General features: G+C 33.9%; 1 protein-coding gene across 1 annotated transcript in view; it reads right to left on the bottom strand.

The window, feature by feature from the left end:
* LRRK2 (leucine rich repeat kinase 2) overlaps nucleotides 1-23,968 on the bottom strand; it is a 187,507-nt gene that overhangs the window by 94,761 nt on the left and 68,778 nt on the right. The window contains exons 19-27 of the mRNA XM_007943152.2: nucleotides 21,465-21,723; nucleotides 18,659-18,847; nucleotides 13,921-14,039; nucleotides 12,773-12,842; nucleotides 11,864-12,081; nucleotides 7,896-8,146; nucleotides 7,469-7,617; nucleotides 4,442-4,535; nucleotides 851-1,037 (exon numbers count right to left, since the gene is read on the bottom strand). Of these exons, the coding sequence (XP_007941343.1) occupies nucleotides 851-1,037; nucleotides 4,442-4,535; nucleotides 7,469-7,617; nucleotides 7,896-8,146; nucleotides 11,864-12,081; nucleotides 12,773-12,842; nucleotides 13,921-14,039; nucleotides 18,659-18,847; nucleotides 21,465-21,723 (1,536 nt within the window). The remainder of the gene's footprint in view (nucleotides 1-850; nucleotides 1,038-4,441; nucleotides 4,536-7,468; nucleotides 7,618-7,895; nucleotides 8,147-11,863; nucleotides 12,082-12,772; nucleotides 12,843-13,920; nucleotides 14,040-18,658; nucleotides 18,848-21,464; nucleotides 21,724-23,968) is intronic.

Below are 23,968 nucleotides of genomic sequence, written 5' to 3' on the forward strand. Positions count from 1 at the left end.
TCACACTGTATTCTTAAGTAAAACTCTAAAGGTCTAGTCACTACAAACTTAAATGTAACCTAATGTTCTTAAAATAGAACTAAATGCTTATACTTTTGGTGGCATCCTAATTCGAGATTTTTTTTTCCCTATGTTTCAAATTTTTCACCAATATACATTACTTTTATAAAATAAAACATTAATTTGCTGGCAAAAAAAAAAAAATGGGTACCAACAAATATTTACAGTTATTACTATATTCACAGTTTCAGTCATTTAATTCTTCCTGATTTTTATAGGCAATAGGCTTGAACTTGATACACAAAAAATAAAATTCTGAGAGAAACAGATGATTTCAGATTTAAAGCAGAGGCAACAGAGAGAAGCAATGGAGGCTGACTATGTTGCTTGCTCTATATTGCTTATAACTGTCAAAGACATTTGAGTTGGGGGGTAGCATGGTTAGATGTTCAGAAATTTAAGGATGGAAGAAAAATATCAGTTGAAGAGCAAAGGATATATAGGGCCCAAAGATGACTAGAGAAATGTAGAGAGCATCTGAGAATCTGTTAACAGATCAGACACTTAGTGATAGAGTGACACATTTAAAGCATTATACACATTCATAATCAAATGTGTGTATTTGTAGAATTCCTCAAAAGCAGAGCACAAAAAAAAAAATGTTTTTTAAAGGAAATTAAGCTATTTTGCTATATCCATTTACCTCAGAGTAGGATTACAGCTTATTCAAAAAGGAAGAAACATTAATTAATTAAAAAAATTAATTCAAATGATAATTTGTGATATTGCAAAATAGAAAATTACATGTTAAAATTGGCAATCATTTTAAACAAATAAAAAGATCTCTTACCTCTTTCAGTTTATTACGAGAAAGATGTAGTTTCTCTACCCTAGACCATGCATGTGCTTTCTCACTCAAGTCCAAGATGCTGATCTGATTAGAGCTAAAGAAGAGTTCCCTTAAGTTCAAAGATTTCCAGTGTGCAGGACCTGGCAGATACTGAATATTATTGCTGCTCATATCTAAGGACCGCAAGCTAAAACAATGCAATGTCAAGATAAAACCAAATCAGTGTTTCCAAAATACATGAATTAACATCAAAGGCAATTTTCACAAGAGAGATACTAAAGGCATAACTTTGAAACTAACATTATTTACATGTAAGTTTGCATGTGTACTTGCATGTACATATAAGGGTATAAGGAAAAGAGCTAGAAAAAAAGGCATGTTTCACTAAGAATGACATTTAAATAAATAAAGCCCATTAAAAACTAAATTGAGGTCCAATTTCCCTATTTTAGATACTTGTTATTGTTGTTATGTGCCATCAAGTCAGACCCGACTCATAGCAACCCCTCCTTGGGTTTCCGAGCCAGTATCACTACGGAAGTAGATTGCCCCATCTTCCTGCTGAGGAGTGGCTGGTAGGTTTGAACCTCCAGCCTTCTGGTTAGCAGTCAAGTGTCTTAGGCATTATGCCACCAGAGCTCCCCTTAGATACTTTCAGAAGGACAGAAAAACCTGTTTTACAAATGTTTGTGGTATACGAGAAATTGCTGTTGTGCGCCGCCGAGAGGATTCAGACTCATAGTGACGCTATAGGACAGAGTAGAACTGCCCCACAGGGCAGTGATCTTTACAGGAGCAGATAGCCAGGTCATTTCTGCTGCAGAGATGCTGGTGAATTCCCACAGCCAACTTTTAGGTTAGCAGCTGAGTGCTTTCACCATTGTGCAATCAGGGCTCACATGAGAAATAATTAACAAATGCAAAAATGGTCATTAAAAGTCCTGCCTTCTATACAGTATTTACAAAGTATAGACCTATCTCTCTTCAGTATTTGTTCACTACTGAGGGAATTCTTCAGAGATTGGGAGTCTTAGGTACTCTGAGTGACATGGGTCAATGTATTTTTTTTTTCCCAGTGTTCCCTCCACTTCCCTCCCACTCCTGGTAACCAACAAAGAAAGTTTCCTTCCATATATAAACCTTTCCTTGACTTTTGACAATAATAATCTAATACTATATTTGTCCTTAGGAGCTCTGGTAGCATAGTGGCTAAGACACTTGACTGCTAACCAGAAGGCTGGCAGTTCAAACCCACCAGCCACTCCTCAGAAGGAAGATGGGGCAATCTACTTCCGTAGTGATACTGCCTTGGAAACCCAAGGAGGGGTCGCTATGAGTCGGGTCTGACTCAACGGCACATAACAACAATAATAACATACTTGTCCTCTGACTGACTTATTTCACTCGGCATAATGTCCTCCAAGTTCATCCACATTATGTGGTCTTTTGCAGATTCTACATTATTCTTTAGTGTTGCATAGTATTCCATTGTGTGTATGTACCATAGTTTGGTTATTCATTCTTCTAGTGCCCCAGTTATCTTATTAAAAAGTATAGAAAACAAGAAAATGAAGGTGACATTATTACAGATAAGACACGTATGTCTGTTATGGATTGAATTGTGTCTCAAAAAGAAATCTTTAAGTCCTAACACCTGTGAACGTGACCTTATTTAGAAATAGAGCCTTTGCAGATGTAATTAGTTAAGATGAGGTCATTGGGTTGGCCCTAATCCCTTTAAGACTGGTGTCCTTATAAGAAGACAAGAGCCACAGAGGGAAGTTGGCCAAGGAGACAAGAGTTGAGTGCTATGAAGTAAGGAATGCCTGGGACTACCAGAAGGGAAAGACAAGAAAGGACCTTCCCCTAGAGATTTAGGAGAGAGCTTGGCCCTGTCACTATACTAAATTCCAATTTCTGGCCTCTAATCTGTAAAACAATAAATTTCTGTTATTTTAGGTCACATAGTTTTTGTCATTTGTTATGGGAAACTAATACAATATGTGGGAGCTCTGGTAGCATAGTGCCTAAGGCACTTGACTGCTAATCAGAAGGCTGGCGGTTCAAGCTTACCAGACACTCCTCCGAAGGAAGATGGGGCAATCCACTTCCGCAGTGATACTGCCTCAGACACCCAAGGAGGGGTTGCACAAAACAACAACAACAACAATACAATGTGTAACAAACCCTAGTTGAGACAAAGTTGATAATCAATAGGTCTTCCAAAAGCAATGACTCTTTACCCCCAGGCTGAAATTAACCTGGCTTGCCAACTGTGTGCTTCTTTGTGAAATAAAAGACAAAATTAAAGAAAGAATACATAGAAAATGCTGGAAAGGTATACCTGAAGGTGGTGTTTAAAAGTAAGTGTGATTAGGGACTGGATAATATTTTCAATTCTCTGAACTTTCTTTTTGGCATGTATATACTAGTCAACCTTCATAATTACTTAACCTTCAAGCACAATTGGAGGAATATGTTTTGTTTAAAACATAGGACCATTCTGTTTAAAATAGTTTAGAGGTGCCTGCAAGTGAGAAACCACAATGTTTAACTTGCCCATCAATGTGATGGACAAGTTATTTCATCTCTCTAATAAAGTACTGTCCTCATTATAAAGTGAAGATAACAGTAGCTATATTAAATGACTATTGGGTGCATTAAAGAGATAATTCACTACAGAACAGTTGCAACTATCTGACACATACTAAGACTAGATATAAGTTACCTATAATTTGTCTGTTTGACACATTCTATGGCTAGACTGCCTTGGAAACCCAGTGGGGGTCACTATGAGTCAGAATCTACTTGATGACAATGAGTTTGGTTTTTCTGGTTTACATTGCAATTACCTATTATTTGCATATATATTTACATATTTGTAAATATGTTCATATGCATATACTTATGAATTAATTTTATAATGTATGATACAATTAGAATTTAAGATAATACACTCAAAATCTTATTAAAACTTAATTTTATAGTAAATTCATTTTCAATGAAATTAGTAAGAAATACACAAAAATCTGGAACTAGACAAATTGTTATAATCTTCACCAAAAATGTTACTCACACATTATTTAAGTATAATTGCAAAGTTAATAGTAAATTGGCAACATAACTTCGAGGATAATTGAATTTAAAAGTCAAAGTGACAGCTACTACAATCTCAGTTGATTATAATAATGCAACACTTAATTAAATAATCTTAAAGAATCTCTGGAAGCTGTGGTGGCGTAGTGCCTAAGGCACTTGACTGCTAACCAGAAGGCTGGTGGTTCAAACCCAGCAGCCACTCCTTAGAAGGAAGGTTGGGCAATCTACTTCCATAGAGATACTGCCTCGGAAACCCAAGGAGGAGTCGCTCTCTACAAAAGACACACTAAGTTAATACAAAAGTTTAAAACAACACCAAAAAATGACTTGGGATTTGGGTCTTCTATTTACTAAAAACCAACCATTCATATATTTAAAAGTATTAAGCTAAGATTATATAGAAATCAACTGCATTTTACGTCTAAATTAAAACCAGTTTCTGAATATTCTCTTCCAGCTCATAGGTTTTAAAATTTAAAATAGGAGACTTACTGTGGTAGATTTAAAATTGCTTCTGGAATACATGTAAATTTGTTTTGAGATAATTTTAGGCTTGTTATAGAAGAAGGCAAGAAAGGAATTGCAGCTAAAAGAAAATAAAAATAAGATTATGAACATTTTAATCATTTTAACCAGATTTCATTTTGAATCAACAATAGAAACAGTTATCAATAATATATTTCTTTATTTCCACTCTCACACTGACAATAAAAAAAATCTATTTTTTAAAATACAGTAACATCCATAGTAATGCGACTGAACAATGAAACAGCATGCCACTGTTACCAGAATTGCCTAATCTGAAAGCTAAACAACTATAAATGTAAATTCATCCTCTCCATATGTATACAAAGTAGAAATTATTAGAACATTTATTTAAAATTATGTATGATGTCACTATGTGACACATGCTATAGATTAGTTTAAATTACTTTTAAGTAACTATAAAAAAAAACACTTTCAAATAGTTCATTAATCTCTGTTGTTGTTATGTGCCGTCAAGTTGGACCAGTTCATAGTGACCTCTCCGTGGATTTCCCAGGCGGTATCACTACGGAAGTAGATTGCCCAACTTTCCTTCTAAGGAGTGGCTGGTGAGTGTGAACTGCCAGCCTTCTGGTTAGCAGTCAAGTGCCTTAGGCACTACGCTACCAGAGCTCCTTCATTAACCTTTAGTATCTATAAATATGACTGTCTTTGGAAATAGAGTCATTGCAGATATAATTAGTTAAAATGAGGTCACTGCCTTATAGGCAATATAGTATAAGGATAAAAGTTCTCCAGTGTATAATCTCCTAACAAGTATTCTTAATAAAAGTATTCTTTGATCTTATCATAAGAGTTTGGAAAACATTAGGTAAAATAAAATGAAATATCCCAAGAATCCTCAATATTTGCTTATATTTTATACATTTTCAAGGGGAAGATATGTTAGTTGGTACTTCTTAGGAATAAAAATTCCATGGACATAATTTGGGATACTGTGAGCAAATCATATAGCCTGTTTTCTCCATTATCAATAGTTCAGGTAGACCAAAAGAACTCTGAGATTCTTTCAAGTTCTAACAATCTCTGATTCTATGAAAATGGCTTGAGAAATAATTTCTTAGCACATTCATCATTGAAAATGAGGATTATGCTTTATGTATAAAACCTTCAAGAGTCAGAATATGGAGGTAGATACTCCTTAGAACAATCCACCATTCAAGATCAAATGGGAAGCATTTGCCAGAGGACAAGCTTGAAGGCAGGAAGGAACACGAAAGAAGGGGGAAGAGAAGCACAGGGAAGAAGTGGGATGAGTGACGTTACACTGTGGGGAATGCAATCAATAGCATGAAGCAAAATGTGTACGATTTGTTGAATGGAAAACTGATCTGCTCTGTAAACTTCACATGAATCACAATAAAACTTTGAAAAAAAAAGTAGCTTTCTGCTGAAGAAGTTTCTTCTAAACGTCACCTATTTCCAAAAAGCATTTGTAGTAAACCAAATAGTTAAGAAACTTAAGAACCAAAAAGTCTTAAAGTTCAGATGTAACACGAACATACTCATAAAATAATAAAAAAAAAAGAACCCTGAAACTTCATTTCACATAGGATTATTTTTAATGATTAGGAGACCTACTCAGATGTCACCTCCATAGGCATCATCTCAAATGTAAAACTACTTCTGAAACCATTAGGTGTAGTAGAAAGCAATCAGATATTTGAAAGTAGGTTTATCTGAACTTATACAATAACTAGTTAATTGCATGAATGTGTCATGCACACACACACACAAATATCAATACTTCAATTTCCTCAGTTAGGTCATAGTACCTGTCCTCCCCTATAGGATTGTAGTAAGAACAAATGAGATAACAGGGTCCTTTCACATAGTCTTATTTCCAGATCCATCAAAATGTCATGAACAGTGATATGCTTCCTTGTCTCCATAGTCTTGGATTTGAACCCCTTGAGTTATTACCCTCAGAGTATTCTGAACCTTTTCTTCACAGCACTCAGCACAACATATATCTACATTTATTTGTATCATCAGTTGTTTAATGTTTGGCTTCTGACCTTAACCGCTAGTTTCTTAAGTAAAGAGACTGTGAGTGAACCACTCTATCTTCAGTCCCGGAATCAAGGTAAGAATATGCTCAATATTCAGGAGGCAGAGAGGTAGGAAAGGCGAGAGAGAAGAAGGAAGATACTACATAAATCAGCATGGCTTTATCTTTGTTTCTGAAAGTTATGGCAAATTAAAAGATTTTTAAATAAATAGGCAAATTTTATTCTGCCACTAAACAGTATTAAAATTTTTCTTACCAATCCAGAAAATTCTCAGTGTAGAACCAAGAATAGGATAATATAGGTGGCAAAATGCACATGGTCTCCAGTGGCATTAAAGAAAATGAAATATGAGGAGTCCCTGTTTAACTACTAAGAAGAAAAGTAAGTTTGCCCACTAAAATGATAACTTTCAGAAATAGAAATGCTAACATTTTCAGATGAGCTACAAATGTGTATAATTCCCCTGATTATCTCACGTTCTAGAACATAGCGCATTCTCTGATTTTTCAAAAGTGATGATCATAGCATGTATTATTGTAATATGTTGGCACAGAACAAGTGCTCAATAAACACACATTAATTTTATAATATGAAGACTATAAAATGATTAATTTCAGTTGTTAAAAAATAAAATAAAAATGACACTTGTAATCCAAACCATTTCTGAGGAAACTTCAGTAAGAAACTGTGTTCTATATAAGGATGGTTAACCTCAGCACAGGCAGCCATGTGAATTTTCAGTTTAATAGTTTAGCCTAATGAGAAACACAATGTAATGACTATTTATAGACCAAGGAATTGCCATTTAACCTACAACATAGCAACCTGCTAATTCTTTATTTGAAGTTCCAGAGCATAATATTTAAACTGAAACACTACCTTTAAATCCCCATGTAAAATATGATTCATCTTATAATATGTAGAAGACCTAGTAAGAAGGAGAATCAGACAGAACACTTACCAAGAAAATTCATTCTGGCACTGAAACTCTCCACTTTAGGACAAGACTCAAGAAAGTTCTCTGATAGGGATGAAATACGGTTTTTACTAAGGTTTAAGATCTTCAGATCTTTCAGGCTCAAGGGGGAACATATTCCTGATATTCTATTTCTAGTCATAAAAGAGAAAATGAGGATTAAATTACATACTGGTATACTTTGAAGAAACAATCAAAAACAATTAACTGAAAATAGCATCAAAGTAGATTTATTAATTTTGAAATTAGTTATGAAAACAGAAGTCAGTTGGTAGAAGCTATAATATTAACTGTCTCAGTCTTATATTACTGTTAAAACTCCTTATTACAGATATGATGTCAGCACATTTTATAACCTTATGAAACTTTAGTGAAAAAAAACCCTTTTGTCTTTAATGAATCCCTTTCTTACCCTTCTAAAATGAGTTGTTCCAGTTTCTCTACCACAGCAGTAAGGTTCTCAGGAACAGAAGACAGTTGATTATATGACAGATTAAACTGTTTCAGGGTCAGACACTTCACTTCAGGATCCAAAATTACTGATGGTCCAATGTCATTTCGAGAGACATCAAGGTTGGTAATGCAATTCATTTTTAACAAGTAAGAAGGAAATGATGTAAATTTATTACTATGCAAGTCCAAATGTGTCAAACACTTCAGAGTCTGAAAAGAGAGTATTTTAAAATTCTAAAATGAATCATCTCAGAAACTTAATTTTAGTTCATATCTCTGCCTTCTGTACCTTAAGTAACTAGAATCTTCAAGAATGTTATATATATATATATATATACACACACACACACACACACATATACATATACACACATATATATACATATACATATATATATACATATACATATATATATGTACACATATATACATATATGTGTATATATATAACAGAATCCAAAACAGAACTTCACTATATTAACTACTCCTACTCTCTCTTATAACATGGGTAAAAACCAGGAAAAATTAAAAAAGTAAGACTGTCAAAAGCAGATTCACGAAAATAAGGTTTAGAGTCTACCTGTTTTCTTGTAAATCATTCCTGCAAAGAGTATAATATGAAAGCATAATAAGCCTTAATACACATTTGAATTAGTTAGTGATTCATGAAATACAACATAATCCTGAGAATACGATTTTTTAAAACCCTAGGTTTAAAAAACTTACACATTTTAATATAAATAAGATTTAACCATAAAAGTCATTGTATATAAAATACGTTTCATTTTAGAACCTACCCCTTTTATACTTTCTTAATGAAACTTTTTGCTTCAAATTTCTACTTTGTAATTTTAAGCTATTCCTATATTAAAATGACAATGACAAACCTTCAATTTTAAAAATCTTTGGTGTTTATTATGGTCAAAGGGTTAACACAGAAAACAATCAATCATTGTCCTCTTTATGTGTCAACATATTTATTCTCTCAAAGAATTCCAAAAAAGTGATGTGGTTTAGAGGTCTATGGATGGTTCCTCCCCCAAGAAGTTGCTTCCTTTTGTTTTCAAAATTTCCACTTTAATTTTAGATTCTACCAGCTACTGAGGACAACAGATTTTAAAACTATTTATTCCCAGTGTTTAATCTGGAAATATTTTTGTAAAAAGAGACAGAATTGTGACCCTTCAGGCAGTACACAGAGGTTCTACCTGGTGGTGACATTCTGAAATTTCCCTAAGAAAATGTTCTAAGCAAAGTAGCTGGTCCACTCATCAAATGCTCTAATGCATCACCTATTCACACTCTCTTCAACTTCTCTTTATGATGACCTAGCTAAATCTGTGTCTTTATTCACTTACTCATTTAACAAACATGTATTGAAAACTTCACTTAAAAAAAAAAAAAAGACCAATACTATCATCGAAAAAATTCAAAATTTAGTAAAGTGTCAAGCATGTATTAATTCCTAGTCCCTACCATATATCAAAGAAGCCCTGGTATCATAGTGGTTAAAGTGCTTAACAGCTAACTGAAAGGTTTGTTGGCATTCAAATCCACCAGCTGTTCTGAGAGAAAGATGGGGTAGTCTGCTCCTGTAAAGTTAACAGCCTAAGAAACCCTGTAGGCCAGTTTTACTTTTTCCTATAGGGTCACAATGAGTCAGAATCAACCCATGGCAATGAATCTGGTTTTTTAACTATACATAGCCCTATGGAGGCACTGAGGATAGACATGAACAAGTTTAAAATAGCTCCTGTTTTCAGAAAGTTCAGTTTAGTGTGGGCTTCTTGTTGTCAGGTTTTAGGTGCTGTGGAGTCAGTTCTGACTACAGCAAACCTATGTACAACACAACAAAACACTGCTGGTTCCTGCACCATCCTCACAATCCTTGCTATGTTTGAACCTACTGCTGTAACCATTGCGTAAATCCATCTCCTTGAGGATCTTCCTCTTTTTCATTGACCTTCTAATTTACTAATCACGATGTCATTCTTTAGGGTCTAGTCGCTCCTGATAACATGTCCAAACTACGTGAGAAAAAGGCTTGCCATCCTTGCTTTTAATAAGAATTCTGTCCGTACTTCTTCCAAGATGTATTTTTATTTTGTTTAGTTTTAGTGAGGGCAATAGACATTAAATCAAAATTTATAAGTGAATGAGCTTTAAGGCAAAGGACTGGGTTCTACAGAAATATAAACCAGACATAGGTAGCGAACCTAGTCTGTAGGCATGAAGGGAAGAAAAAAGTAGTGGAATGTGAGAAAGTGACATTTAAACTGAGACCTAGGTGACATGGAGGATTCTTCCAGGAAAATAAGTGGAAGAGGGAAAAAGAACACAGTTTAGATAAGGAAAGAAGGAAAACAGGCTCTTCTTTCTTTCTCTAGACATATAAGCTTTTCAGGAAACACACATTAAATATTCTTAGAATTCATGCAATTTTGGCTGTAAAAGTTCTCAAAATTATAGTAAGGTTTACAGGTTAAAAAAAAAATAATAACTCCCACTGACATTGAGGCGGATCCGATTCATAGTGACCCTCCTTGGGTTTCTGAGGCAGTGTCTCTACAACAGAAGTACATTACCCAATCTTCCTTCCAAGGAGTGGCTGGTGGGTTTGAACTGCCAGCCTTCTGGTTAGCAGTCAAATGCCTTAGGCATTATGCCACCAGAACTCCCACAGGTTAAAAAAAGGAAAATGTATTTACAACAAAACTAACTTTAAAAAAACAAAACACAGGCATAATCCTTTCTCAAACACTGAGGTTCAGTCCAAAAAATTCCACTTAAGAATTTAAACATTCATATTGTGATCATTGTAATTTAATTTATCATTGTATCTTCTTTGGCTATAAATACTGTGCTGACCCATAATACATAAAATTGATGAAAAAAAAATCAATATTCAGGGGACCACCCTATTAGCTCGGAGCTCTGGTAGCATAGTGCCTAAGGCACTTGACCGCTAACCAGAAGGCTGGCGGTTCAAACTCACCAGCCACTCCTCAGAAGGAAGGTTGGGCAATCCTACTTCTGTAGTGATACTGCCTTCGAAACCCAAGGAGGGGTCGCTATGAGTCGGGGCCGACTTGACGGCACATAACAACAATAACACCACCAACAACAACCCTACTAGCTAACTATTTTATACTTTGTCTATTCATATAAGAGCATCAAGCAAATATAAAAGCTTAAGTTTCATATAATTTTAGAACTAAAAATATCTTAGGGATCATTTAGTTTAGCTTCTGTGTTTTGCAGATGAGCAAAGGAAGGCTTAGAGCAGTCAGAGTGGCACATTCTTATTGTCACACAATCGGTAGCTAAGCCAAAGCCAAAACTACCAAATTATGTCTAATTCTAGTTTACCTAACTTAATTTAAGCTTTTGGTAAAAACTTAGTAAGTTGTCTGACTAGAATTAAATAATTAAACTATAATAAACATGTAGCTTAATAGACTTTAACATGCATCCTGTATCATCAGGACAGAGCCTAGAAATCATTTTTAATCAGCTTTCCACTTCCACTGTTGCAGTTGTTAATTGCCATTGGGTTGATTCTGCTCATAATAATCCTATGGGTGCAGAGTAGAACTCCTCCCAGAGTTTTCAAAGCTGTGACCTTTCAAAGCAGATTGCTACACCTGTCTTACGAGCCTCCTTTGGGGAAGTTCGAACCACCAAACTTCCGGCTACTAGTCAAGTGCGTAACTGTTTGTGCCACCCAGGGCTCATGTCCATTTCCATTGCTTGGCCTCAAAAAATTTTCTGAACACCACACAAACTAAGGATCTGTAGGAAAATGGAAGGATTACTTCCCATTGACATAAAGCAGAACCTTCTCTTCAAGATTTAAGTATAGTAAATGAGATATAAACACAAATGCTCTTCAAATATCCTGAGACATATAAGGATAAACTAAATTACTTCACACAGCTGTTGTGGAAAGCTTGAGAGTGCATTCTGGTGAAGCTCCAGCTTTTCAAGATGCTCCAAATGACCAGTTATACAGCATTTCTGGCTCAGGGCATCAATATCTCTTAGTTCATTTGTTGAAAGGTCCAATGATGTAATATATTCTCTCTCAGAAGCCAGGGAAGAAATGCTGTCTGAATGCCTCACATGGGATTGAAGTCTTGATGTCCCTTTTGTCAAAAACAAAGAAACCATGGAAATATAAGCAAATAAATTCACTTGGTAAATGTTTACTGAGCACCTACTAGTGTCAAGCTCTCCTCTAAGCATTGGAAATGAAGTTGAAAACCAAACTATGGAGCTTATATTCTAGTGGCAGATATAAATAGTATATCACTATTTAATATTATAGCTCTGGTAGCATAGTGGCTAAAGCACTTGACTGCTAACCAGAAGGCTGGTGGTTCAAAACCATCAGCCACTCCTCGGAAGGAAGGTTGGGCAATCCTACTTCCGTAGTGATACTGCCTCGGAAACCCAAGGAGGGGTCGCTATGAGTCAGGGCTGACTCGACGGCACATAACAACAACATTTAATATTATATTTAATATATCAGGAAGCATAAGTATAAATTAAATATACATTTGAAGAAGGGGAAACAATAGATTGGTGAGAATATTATTTGCCTTTAAGAAAGATTATGGAAAGGATAAAATTGTCCACTGTAATACTCATAAAAGGTAAGTTTTTCAATTTACAAATGTATTTCATTCTTCTATAGTCTGTATAAAACATTAGGTGAATACAACTTGAAGGTTATGTAACATGAAATTGGCACTAAGAAAATTTGAACAGTGAAAATTTAACAAAGCACAGTATCCTTCCCAAAATATCTATTTATGATTACTTCCAAATACTTACTGAGTGAATCATCTGAAGACAGGATTTTTCTTCTTTGCTTCTGTAAATCTTCTTGGTCATAAATAGGTCCCTATTTAATAAAGATGTTAAAATAAAATTACTGTCATTATTTGGAGCAGAAGAGAAAATTTTATATGGACACATCTATGAAGTTTAATGGGAAAATGTTATTTATACTTTTAATAAAAATAAGTAGATACAGTGAAGAGCCCAATCATGAAGATACAGTAAAACAATCCATTTTAGTGTGAAAATTACCTTAGGAAGAAAGCATCTACTCTTTCTCTTTTTCTTTAAATATAAGGATATGGAAAAGCAGAGAGGTTGAATAAAAAATATGTACATATAATTTCTCCTAACAACCTAATTATTTTTTCTTACAAAGCTGTTTGTGTATGTTAGAACTGTCATATATAAAGACTGAGACCTATTTGACCTAAGTATATGTTAACAATTAATTTACTCACTTCATCTAGAATCAACATAAAAGAAACTTCATACTGTTTGACACCAAATTCTGATCAATTAGAGCATAGGCTAGCACAGAACTTACCAGGTGAATCTGAAAATATAGTGACTCCCAATTTTTCCCACTAGAATTATCACAACTTTCATGTAAACATGCCAGAGTCCTTCCATAGTTGCTAAACATACTTGAGGTTGAACTAATACTGATTGTCTAAAAATTAAATTATCTTCAATATACAAAATAAATACATGTTTTAATAAATAATGGTATTATGCTACTTTATTGCTCAGTGTTCTTCAGGCTCTTATCTGGTTTTCTCAGAAATCACAGTACAATTTCTACCTAGAGAGTTGATGGGGCCTAGTCACATCATCGGGCATAACCTAGCCTGGGTTCCATAGATAAAGGGCTCTGAATAGAATGAAAAGTAAAACCACTTTTAGGCACATGTGGTACATAGGTATGCCAAACAAATTCATACTCTATATGCTCTATATTTTACAAGTGAGAATTTAACATTATTTAGGTCTTATTTGCTTTCTAATTATTCATATAAAGTTTTCATACATTAAGGAATTTCAGTGTCAATAGTTTCTAGTATTGTCATATAATTTTAGTTATCAAGAGATTTCCATACATACACACACACACACACACACACAATCACAATTTAACTTACCAATGAAGTGGAATGCCTTTGCAAATTTGGTGAGTAACGCTGCAAGACAGGATCTCGGTAAAATTCTCCCACACTAATTGAATTTGATTTCTTTTTCATAAGAAATGAACCTTCACTTCCTATTTTCAAATAAAATAACAAAGAAGAGGAAGAAAGGTGACTAGATTATAAGATGCTAGCGTTATAGTTCAATCAAGGAAGATTAAACATATTTTCATTAGTGGAATTGCATAGTCAATTCCCTTCATAACATCTTTAAAATCAAAATGATAAACTATAATGTCTTCTTATTTTCAAATTTCAACTACATTTTTCTTCATCCATAAACATGTATGAAATGACTATCCTAGACCAGACACTGAGTAAGTGCTGGGTAAATACAAATGGGAGAAAAAACATTCATCATACAAGCTCACAGTTCAGCGGGAAAGAGCCTAATACATCAATAGTTAAACATGCATAGACAGGAAGCAAAGAATGTTTATATACAAATCTGATCAATGTATTCTCTTGTGCTTCTCTGAGGTCTTTTTAAAAATTTTTTTAAAAATATCCCTTTAAATTTTGAGGTCATTTTAAGTTATTTAATATATGGTACATCTCAATTTGAATTCTATATTTACAGTTTATCCGTGGTCTGATATTAAAGTAAACAGAATTAGTATACTTGGCAATAATTGTTTTGAGATTAAAGGGATGAGAACTAATTTTAAAATTATGGATTTTTAAGAAAATAAGAATCAATAAATAAATCATATGTTTAAGGATGATTTATGTGGAGGCTTTATTTTTTTAATTATCTATATGGCTTTAAATTTTATGATTTTGCATTGGAAGGAAAATGAATGAATTTTACATATCAAAAACAAATTTAAAAATCTATGGATCTAAAACTCAACCTTAAAATATTCAATATAAATCTTGAAATTGATACAAACAATTCCTGTCTGGCTATACCAGTGTTTAGAAGTACTTGGATAGCCTTAAATGTTTATATAGAAAATAATAAAAACAATAAAAATCTAAAGTCAGTGACCTAAGATTTCATATTAATAATTACAAAAAGAAGAGCTGATTAAAATCAAAATAAGAAAAAGAAAGAATGGATAAACAATAGAGAAATTCAATTAAGCAAAATCTAATTCTTTGAAAAGATCAATAAAATTAAGCTAGACTGATACAGATAAAAGGAAAAGATACAAATTAACAATGTCAACAATGAAAGAGCAGACATCATTATAGATTCTAAAAACATTAACAGGATAAAAAGAGAATTATTATGAATAACTTTAAACCAGTAAATCTGGTAATTGATGAGAAATGGATGTATTTTTTGTAATCTATCAATACAGTATGGTATTGGCATAAGGATAAAGCTATTGATTAATGCAACAGCATAAAGAATGTAGAAATACTAAACTCAACTCAGAAGAAATAGAAACAATTCTAAATCCATTAGCTGGTAAATATATAATTAAAAATCTTCCCACCAAAAATTCTGAACATAGATTCCTTTATGGTGCGTTCTATCAAACATTTAAGAAGGATTTAATACCAATCCTATACAAACTCTTTCAGAAAACGGCTGAGTTGAGAACACTTTCCAAGTTATTATAAGAAGCCAGCATTATTCATATAATAACAAGGAAATAAAAATTAGACACTAAATAAAAATCTAATAATATATAAAAAGATACCGAGGAAGTTTGGTTTAACATTAGAAAATCAATGTAATTCAGTGTATTAATAAAATAAAAGAGAAAAAAATAACCATTTCAGCAAAGGCAGAAAAGCATTTCCCAATACCCATTACTGATGAAAAGGCTCACTAAACAAGGCCTAGAAAGGAGCTTCCTCAGACTGATAAAGGGTACCTTTGAAAAACACTACAGATAACACCATGGTTAATGGTGAAAGACTAAACGTTTTCCCCTGAGTTTGGAAACAAAGGAAAGATACCAATTCTTATAACATCTGTGCAATACACAGGAAGTCCTAGCCAGTGCAATATAACAAGGAAAAAAGCATATGGATTAGAAATGAGGCAGTAAATCTATTTTTATTAGCAAAGTATGAACACAGAAATTCCTAAGAATTTTACAAAAAAGCTACTAGAACTCATAAGTGAGTTCCGCTAGCTCAGGATACAAAGTAATATATATGTTGTTTGTTGTTATGTGCCGTGAAGTCGGCCCCGACTCATAGCGACCCCTCCTTGGGTTTCCAAGGCAGTATCACCAGCAATGAATTATTGGAAGTTGAAATTAAAATGCAATGCCATTAATAACAGTATCAAAAAACATACAATACAAAACATTGCTGAAACACATTTTAAAACATTTAAATAGCTTTACAACACATTTATGTATCAGAAGACTCAACATTATCAAAATATTAACTCACTCAAATTTATATATACATTCAATCAAAAAAAAATCCAAATGTAATTTGTCAAAGAAGTGATTTGTTGATTCAAAACATATTTGAAAGTGCAAAAGACCAAGAATAGCTCGAACAATTTTGAAGAACACTAGAGGACTTACACCACTTGATTTCAAGGCATAACAGAAAGTAATCAAGACAGTATGGTATAAATAGAGATAAATGGAACAGAGTAAGGAATGCAATCAATTAATTGTCAATTAGCTTTAACAAGAATACTGAAATTCAATTGAGGGAAATATATTTTTAACAAATGGTGCTGGAATAACTTGATAACTATAAGGAAAAAAAAAATAAAATAAACTTCAACCATTGACTCATACCATATAAAAAAATGAACTTAAAACAGATTATAGACCCGAACAGAAAAACTAAGATTTTAAAACTATTAAGAGAACACAAAGAAAAAATATTTACAACCTTGAGATAGGTAAAGATTTCTTAAATGAGATAGAGAAACTATGAACCATAAAAGAGAAAACTGGAAAACTGCACTTCAAAATAGAAAACCTCTGTCCTTTGAAAAAATACCTGTAAGAAAATAAAAAGACAAGCCACAACTGGGACAAAGTATTTGCAATACATATATGTACAAAAGGACTTCTACCCAGAACTTATAAAGAACTTTTATAACACAATAATAAGACAAGCAACTCAATTAAATGTTGGCAGATGAGCTAAACAGCCACTTCACCAAGAAGATATATGAATGGTAAGTAAGAACATGAAAATATTCTCAATATAATTAGTCATCAAGCAAATGAAAATTAAATTCAAAGGAGATAGAATTTAGCCACTAGAATGGCTAAAATTAAAATGACTGATAATACCAAGTGTTGGCAAGGACGCAGAATAATGGGAATTCTCATTTATTATTATGGGTAGAACCATTTTGGAAAATAGTCAGACACAAAATAGTACATACTACATGATTCCATTTATATGAAACTTTATCAAATACAAATTTAATCTGTGGTGACAGAAATTTGACTGATAACCAGAAGGCTGGTGGTTCAAACCCACCAGCTACTCCTCAGAAGCAAGATTGGGCAATCTACTTCTGTAGTGATACCGCCTCAGAAACCCAAGGAGGGGTCTCTATGAGTCTGATCCAATTCCATGGCAATGAGTCTTTTTGTTTGTTTGTTTTTGGTGACAAAAAGTAGATCAGTGGTTGTCAGAGACCAGGATAGGGAGAGTAGGGTGTGGGAAGGGGGCTATTATCTGTTATTAGGCAAAAGGAACTTTTTATGGCAATGGAAATATTATATAGCTTGCTAGTGCTAATAATTACATGGATGTATAAATTTTTAAAAAGCTCTGAAAATAAACATACATTTAGAATAAGTACATTACATTTTATATAAAGTATACCTTAATACTGTTAGTTAAAAAAAAAAAAATACTTGGACTAGAAACAAGAGATTTTGGAGTAACTCTTGTTTTTTGTCATCCAAATACTTTTATTCTATCACTACCAGTTTTCTATCATATCATGTTCATCAAAAAGCACCTCACCCCATTTTTAGAAAACTGATTTGTGTTCAATATATCAGCCCTAATCACTGTCATGGGAGCTCTGGTAGCATAGTGGCTAAGACACTTGCCTGCTAACCAGACGGCTGGCGGTTCAAACCCACCAGCCACTCCTCGGAAGGAAGGTTGGGCAATCCTACTTCCGTAGTGATACTGCCTCGGAAACCCAAGGAGGGGTCGCTATGAGTCGGGTTTGACTCGATGGCACATAACAACAACAAATCACTGTCATTTCACTGCATTTCTTGCAATGACAATTTTTAAAAAATTTATCTCAAATGAACTATTAAAATTAATATTATTTTAACTATAGTAAAGGTAAATTACTTTAATTAAGCATCCACTATTTTCTAAGCACTGTTCTAGACATTTTATACACATTATCTCTAATGCTTATAAATAATCCTGCAAGGCTGGCAACACTACCTTTAACAAGATGAAGGTGCTTACATAGTCACATTAGGATTCAATCAATAATGGAACTTGGAATCCAATTCCAGGCTGAGTCAGTGTTCTCACTCCAAAAGCCACCACTCACTGATTTGTGGGCAGTATTGTAATGCTTAGAAGTCTAGAGATACATTTTTTGGACAATAATTGCCTTAAATGATGCTAGTAAACATTAATTATATTCAACAAGGAACATATTTTTCCTCAAGTTTTTCCAATGAATTCAATCAGGCTTTTGCCTCAGTTTCTAATGTTTAAAGCCAGTACATAAGTGTAAAACATAAAGAATTTTTTTTTAAATAATAAATACCTTCACTATCCAGATCATCACTTTGACCAAACACACAGTCCACAGAAGAGTCAGGAATGAAGGTCCATTCATCAAATTTAACAAGTACGTCTTCAGAGAAGTTCCCGTCACTTCCTGAGGCTGTTCCCTCTTCAACAGAACTTTTCACCTGATACCTGAGCACCATTCTTGCTAAGATGGATCCTATATCTAAAAATATATTAGAATTCAACAATTATACAAACACCAAGATATATGTGTGTGTGTGTGTGTGTGTGTGTGTGTGTGTGTTATTTATAGCTCTGGTAGCATAGTGGCTAAGACACTTGCCTGCTAACCAGACGGCTGGCGGTTCAAACCCACCAGCCACTCCTCGGAAGGAAGGTTGGGCAATCCTACTTCCGTAGCGATACTGCCTCGGAAACCCAAGGAGGGGTCGCTATGAGTTGGGTCCGACTCGACGGCACATAACAACAACAACAACAACAACAACAAATATATATATTTGTTATTTATGCTCATATTTCTGGAGAACATTTTATTCTTACCTCCAAAGTCACTTTATAATAGTGATACTGCTTAATTAGCATGTGGTGATTATAAAGTTTTTTAAAAATAAATCATAAAATACTATACAAAGCTTTTGCGTAGATGACCAAACTAGATCTTTACGAAACTACCTTGACCCAGGAAAAGGTTTGGCCTTTGAAGCCATCCAGGCTTGTGTTCAAGTCATAGAATTACCACTTACAGGTTACAAAACAGCTTCCTGAGTGGAAAAGTCCTCACTTAGAAAGTGAAGATGACAGTACAGCTTACAGTTATAGAAAAGTATAAATGAAATGATGGATATAAAATGTTTGGCACAATGCCTAGAACACAGAATATATTCCAGAATGATAGAAGTATTACTATAAACTATTTGCTAGGTGATTAATTCTGACTATTGGGAAATTTGATGGACTTCTAAAGTGAACATTCTTATTATTGCATTATATATTATGTTCTACTATTAATAAATAACTTGGCAAAGTCCTTACACTTTCTGGTTTTGTACATATAGGCTAAAATTTCTTAAACTATGACTTTCACAGCTCACATTAGCATGTTTACATTACTCAGTGAAACAGGACCTGGACATGATGTAAAGTTATGAATCAAAATTCCCCATAGACACCCAGGAAGCTAATGTCTTACTTTGTTTTCCCTGACATAGTCTTTTCATATACAAGCATTTATGTTGTTTTCATCAACATCTGTATACTAAAAACACTGTTACGTGCCTCTTATTTTTTTACTTACAATATACTCTATAGCAGGATATTTGGATTTGCCATTTTATTTTCCCAATGGTGTAAAGCTTTCTAATACATGAATGTATTAAAATGTATTTGCAAAATATATTTTGGAAAATATTTAGATTTTTTCCCTATTTTTTATGCTATTATAAAAATGTTTTAATATGCATCCTTGTAAATACTTTCTTGTGCACATTGAGAATATCTGTATCATGTTTACTTAGTATGTTGCTGGATCAAAAAAAATTACTTTTAAAATATCAGTGGCTAGTGCAATTTACTCTGAAAGGAACAAATGAGTTATAAAAGGGGAGAAATAAGGAGCTTTGGGAGCTACTACAAGACTTTCAAGCCAGACTTCATGGGGTCAGGAATGTCTTCTTGTAAACAATGACAATGATGCTGAGCCAAAAAATGGAGGAAGAGATAGCAAAATCAAAAGAAAGGATAGGGTGTTAGGCAGTGAGAATAACCCTGGAGAAGAAAGAGTGAGTATATGAACCAGTTAAGAAACTGTGAGAAACTCAGCTGGAATGGGACCTTCTAAGACTGTTTGCAAGGTTGGAAACCTTGAATCTGTGGAGGCATCAATATGCATGGATGGATACTTTTCGGTAGAAGCTCTATCTGGTGAAGGTAAGGAAGAAAGTAGACTAATGGAATGAAGAGGACTAGAATCTACCTGGAGAATGCATCAGAAAAATGATGAATAAAGCAAATGTGTAATTAGCAAGACAGTGCTTAAAGTGAAAAGACATGGAGTTATGATCACTATGCAGAAACAAGTGGACATGAGGGAAAATAGGGAAAAAGCTGGGACCTCAAGTTTTAAAGACACATTCAGTGTGAGTAAATAAGAGAGCCGATAAGATAAAAAATGTTATCAAAGGACGATGATAACTTACCATAGGTATATATAATATATACAAAATACAAAATATAAAGAAAATACAGGCTTAATTTGGTATAAAAATACATATTAAGATAAAAATGCAAAGCACATATGGTTGTGTATGTTATTACATATTCATTTAAATGTATTTGTAAATGTAATATATAAAAACTTAAGAAAACATCTTGGAAGAAATATCTATGTTTATTATATATAAGACATGTAATCATTAATTTTTATTTTCTTCCTTCTACTTTTCCATATGTTCCTATTTTAACATGAGCATGTATTAGTTTTAATAAGAAATAAAAAGTATTAAAAAAGAAAAGCAATTTCTCATGAAGTTCCTACTGTTCAGCTCTTCTTTTTAATAAACATACTTTCTGTCTCATAAATAATTTAAATATAGTATCACTTTCAAGTATTTCATGACAGACCCTCCCCTTCACAAAAAGATACTCAAACCTTTTCAATATGTTTGGCTTAAGTGGCATCAAAATGAAGTAAAAATTACCTAAAAGATTAGTGACATAGAAAAAAAAAAACAACTAAAAACAATGGACTAGTACAAAAATTTGGTAATGAATTATGTTGATAAGCATATGCAGAAACAGGAACTACACATGTTGATACTTACTTGTTTGCTTTCTTAAATTAGATGTCTTATCTGGAAATAAAGGAGCAAGCCAAGAAGGCTCAATTTTTCCCATACAAAATCCTCCAAGGCAGATGCTGTTATTGGCCAGGTCCAGGGCAAGCCTTTGTAAGAGTAAACTGATGACTTGACTGTCACCTTTCACAATGCTTATTGTCAAGGCTTTTCGGACATCTTGCTCACGGCATCCACTATTCAATAACAGTTCCACCAACTTGGGACTGCTTTCTTTTTCACACACCTATTAAATAATAATTAAAAAAAAAAAAAAGAATTATAAAGCTTTTTCCTTGCTTTTGAGGAAGGTCAATTGAATTTGGTGGGATTTTTCTCTACATCTATAAAGTCAGATCGAAACAAAACAATGCAAAACTATTGCTTAAAATACACTGTGAAAATAAAGTAAGATTAATACCACAGATATCAGAGTAATATAAACCAAATTATCTGCCACCTGGGAGTTAGTTATTATGAAAGAAGTAACATTACATGGAGGAAAATCTCCTGGACTTCAAGTCAAAAGACCTGAGCCAGGCTCTACCAATCATACAAGTAGCTTACATTTTCTGGGTTTCCATCTGCTGACTGGAAGACATCAGAGAAACTACCTAGTACTTTGTACAAGAAATGCTACTGTGCTTACTTCAGTTTTAACCCAGAATTACTATGTGATAATATAAATATTACAAAATTCCTTAACAGCACACACACACAAGACAATCATCACACATCTCTGGTTTTCTTGAGCTCTTTAAGGCAAGAATATGACTTTCCACAAAGAAATACTTTGTAGTTTCTGCCATCCTCTGAATTTTATGTTTTCAGAACATATTCTCAGAGAGGGCTAGACCACAAACACTAGCATGAACTCAGTTAGCAAAAAGAAACCTGAACAAAATATAGCAACGCACACTGGACCTACTCAGGAACAGGTTGCTGAAAGGCAATAGAACGGTGATGATTCTTCTTTCAACTAGAAGCTGAAAGTAATACAGAATGCAAATATTATATGTCAGGCACTAAATTCTATAAAACACGATCTCTAATCTTCATAGAAACTCTATGACATAACAATTATAACCCCCATTTTATAGATAATGAAACATTTAGAAAATATATGATATTTACAGCCCCTTAGAGCTAGTAAGCAACAAAGATTGATTTGAAACCAAATCTATTGTCTCCAAAGCTTGTGCTTCTTTCCTTACCTAAAAAAAGAGAAGATGCCACTAAAACTCTATATTGGTTCTAGTACCAGTGTATTAGGTAAGGAAGGGGAGGTCACTGTGGACATTTACTAAATTAAAGGGAATTCCAGAATTAAAGTATGCCCAAAGGATTTGGAGAGACAGTTATGTGGTATAATGACACTAACTAATGAACTACCAGTCTCAACCACTTCTTTTCTAGTACCTTCTACTATAGAAATGATCAAGCCACTGTCATTTTTGTGCTTTGGTACAAATTTGTTTTACATTCAACAGTTCATGCACATTTGATTTCAGACCCTGATTACTATCCCCAACCATAAAAAACTCTCCTCCCCTCCCATCCCTGTGACTATCCCTCCCTGGCCCCTTCTTAACTATGCATTCCTGTCTGTCCAGCTTTCCCTCTGTGTGAATGCTACTTCTCTTGTTGCTCATGACTGATTGATCTAAAGAGTGCATCTCCCTAGAGTAGGTGGGTGCATTGCCCTGGGGTAGGTGTTCTGCATGTAGGTCTTTCTACTGTTGGGCTGAGAGCCAATCCATGGAAGTGACTCCATATCTAGGAAGGTAATCCAGGGTCATAGTCTCTAGGGGTTCTACCAGTCTCTATCCAACCAGTGATTCTGGTCATTTTTTTGTCTTTGAATTTTATTCCATATTTTTCCTCCCACTCTATCTAGGATCTCCAGTTTGATTCCTTTCCAAGTAATTTTCCTTGGTAGCCTGGCACCGTCTAGTTCTTCTGGTCTTGGGTTCATGAAAGCTGAGCTCCCCATGGTCCAACATATTCTTGGACTAATTGTTTCCAGGTGACTTTTATTTTCTTCACTCTTCTTTGCTTCACAGGAGAGGAGACCAATAGTTGCATCTTAGATGGCCACTCAAAAGCTTTTAAGACTCTAGTTGCCTAGAAACACACCAATTACCTAAACTAACACAGACTGATGTGGAAAAGTTGAACAGGTCCATAACAAAAGAAGAAATTAAACAGGTCATCAAAAAATTACCAACATCCTGGCCCAAATGGTTTCACTGGAGAATACTACCAAACATTCAGAGAAGAACCGACACCAATCCTACTCAAACTATTCCAAAACGTAGAAAAGGATGGAATCCTCCCTAACTCATTTTATGAAGCAAGCATAACCTTGATACCAAAACCAAAGAAATCACTCAAAAGGAAAACTAAAGACCAATATTATTCATGAATATAGATGTCAAAATCTTCAACAAAATCCTAGCCAACAGACTCCAACAACATATCAAGAAAATCAT

This window comes from Orycteropus afer, unplaced genomic scaffold, assembly GCF_000298275.1.
Source record: "Orycteropus afer afer isolate SDZICR_OR568_19922 unplaced genomic scaffold, OryAfe1.0 scaffold00100, whole genome shotgun sequence".
In the NCBI taxonomy this organism is placed as follows: domain Eukaryota; kingdom Metazoa; phylum Chordata; class Mammalia; order Tubulidentata; family Orycteropodidae; genus Orycteropus; species Orycteropus afer.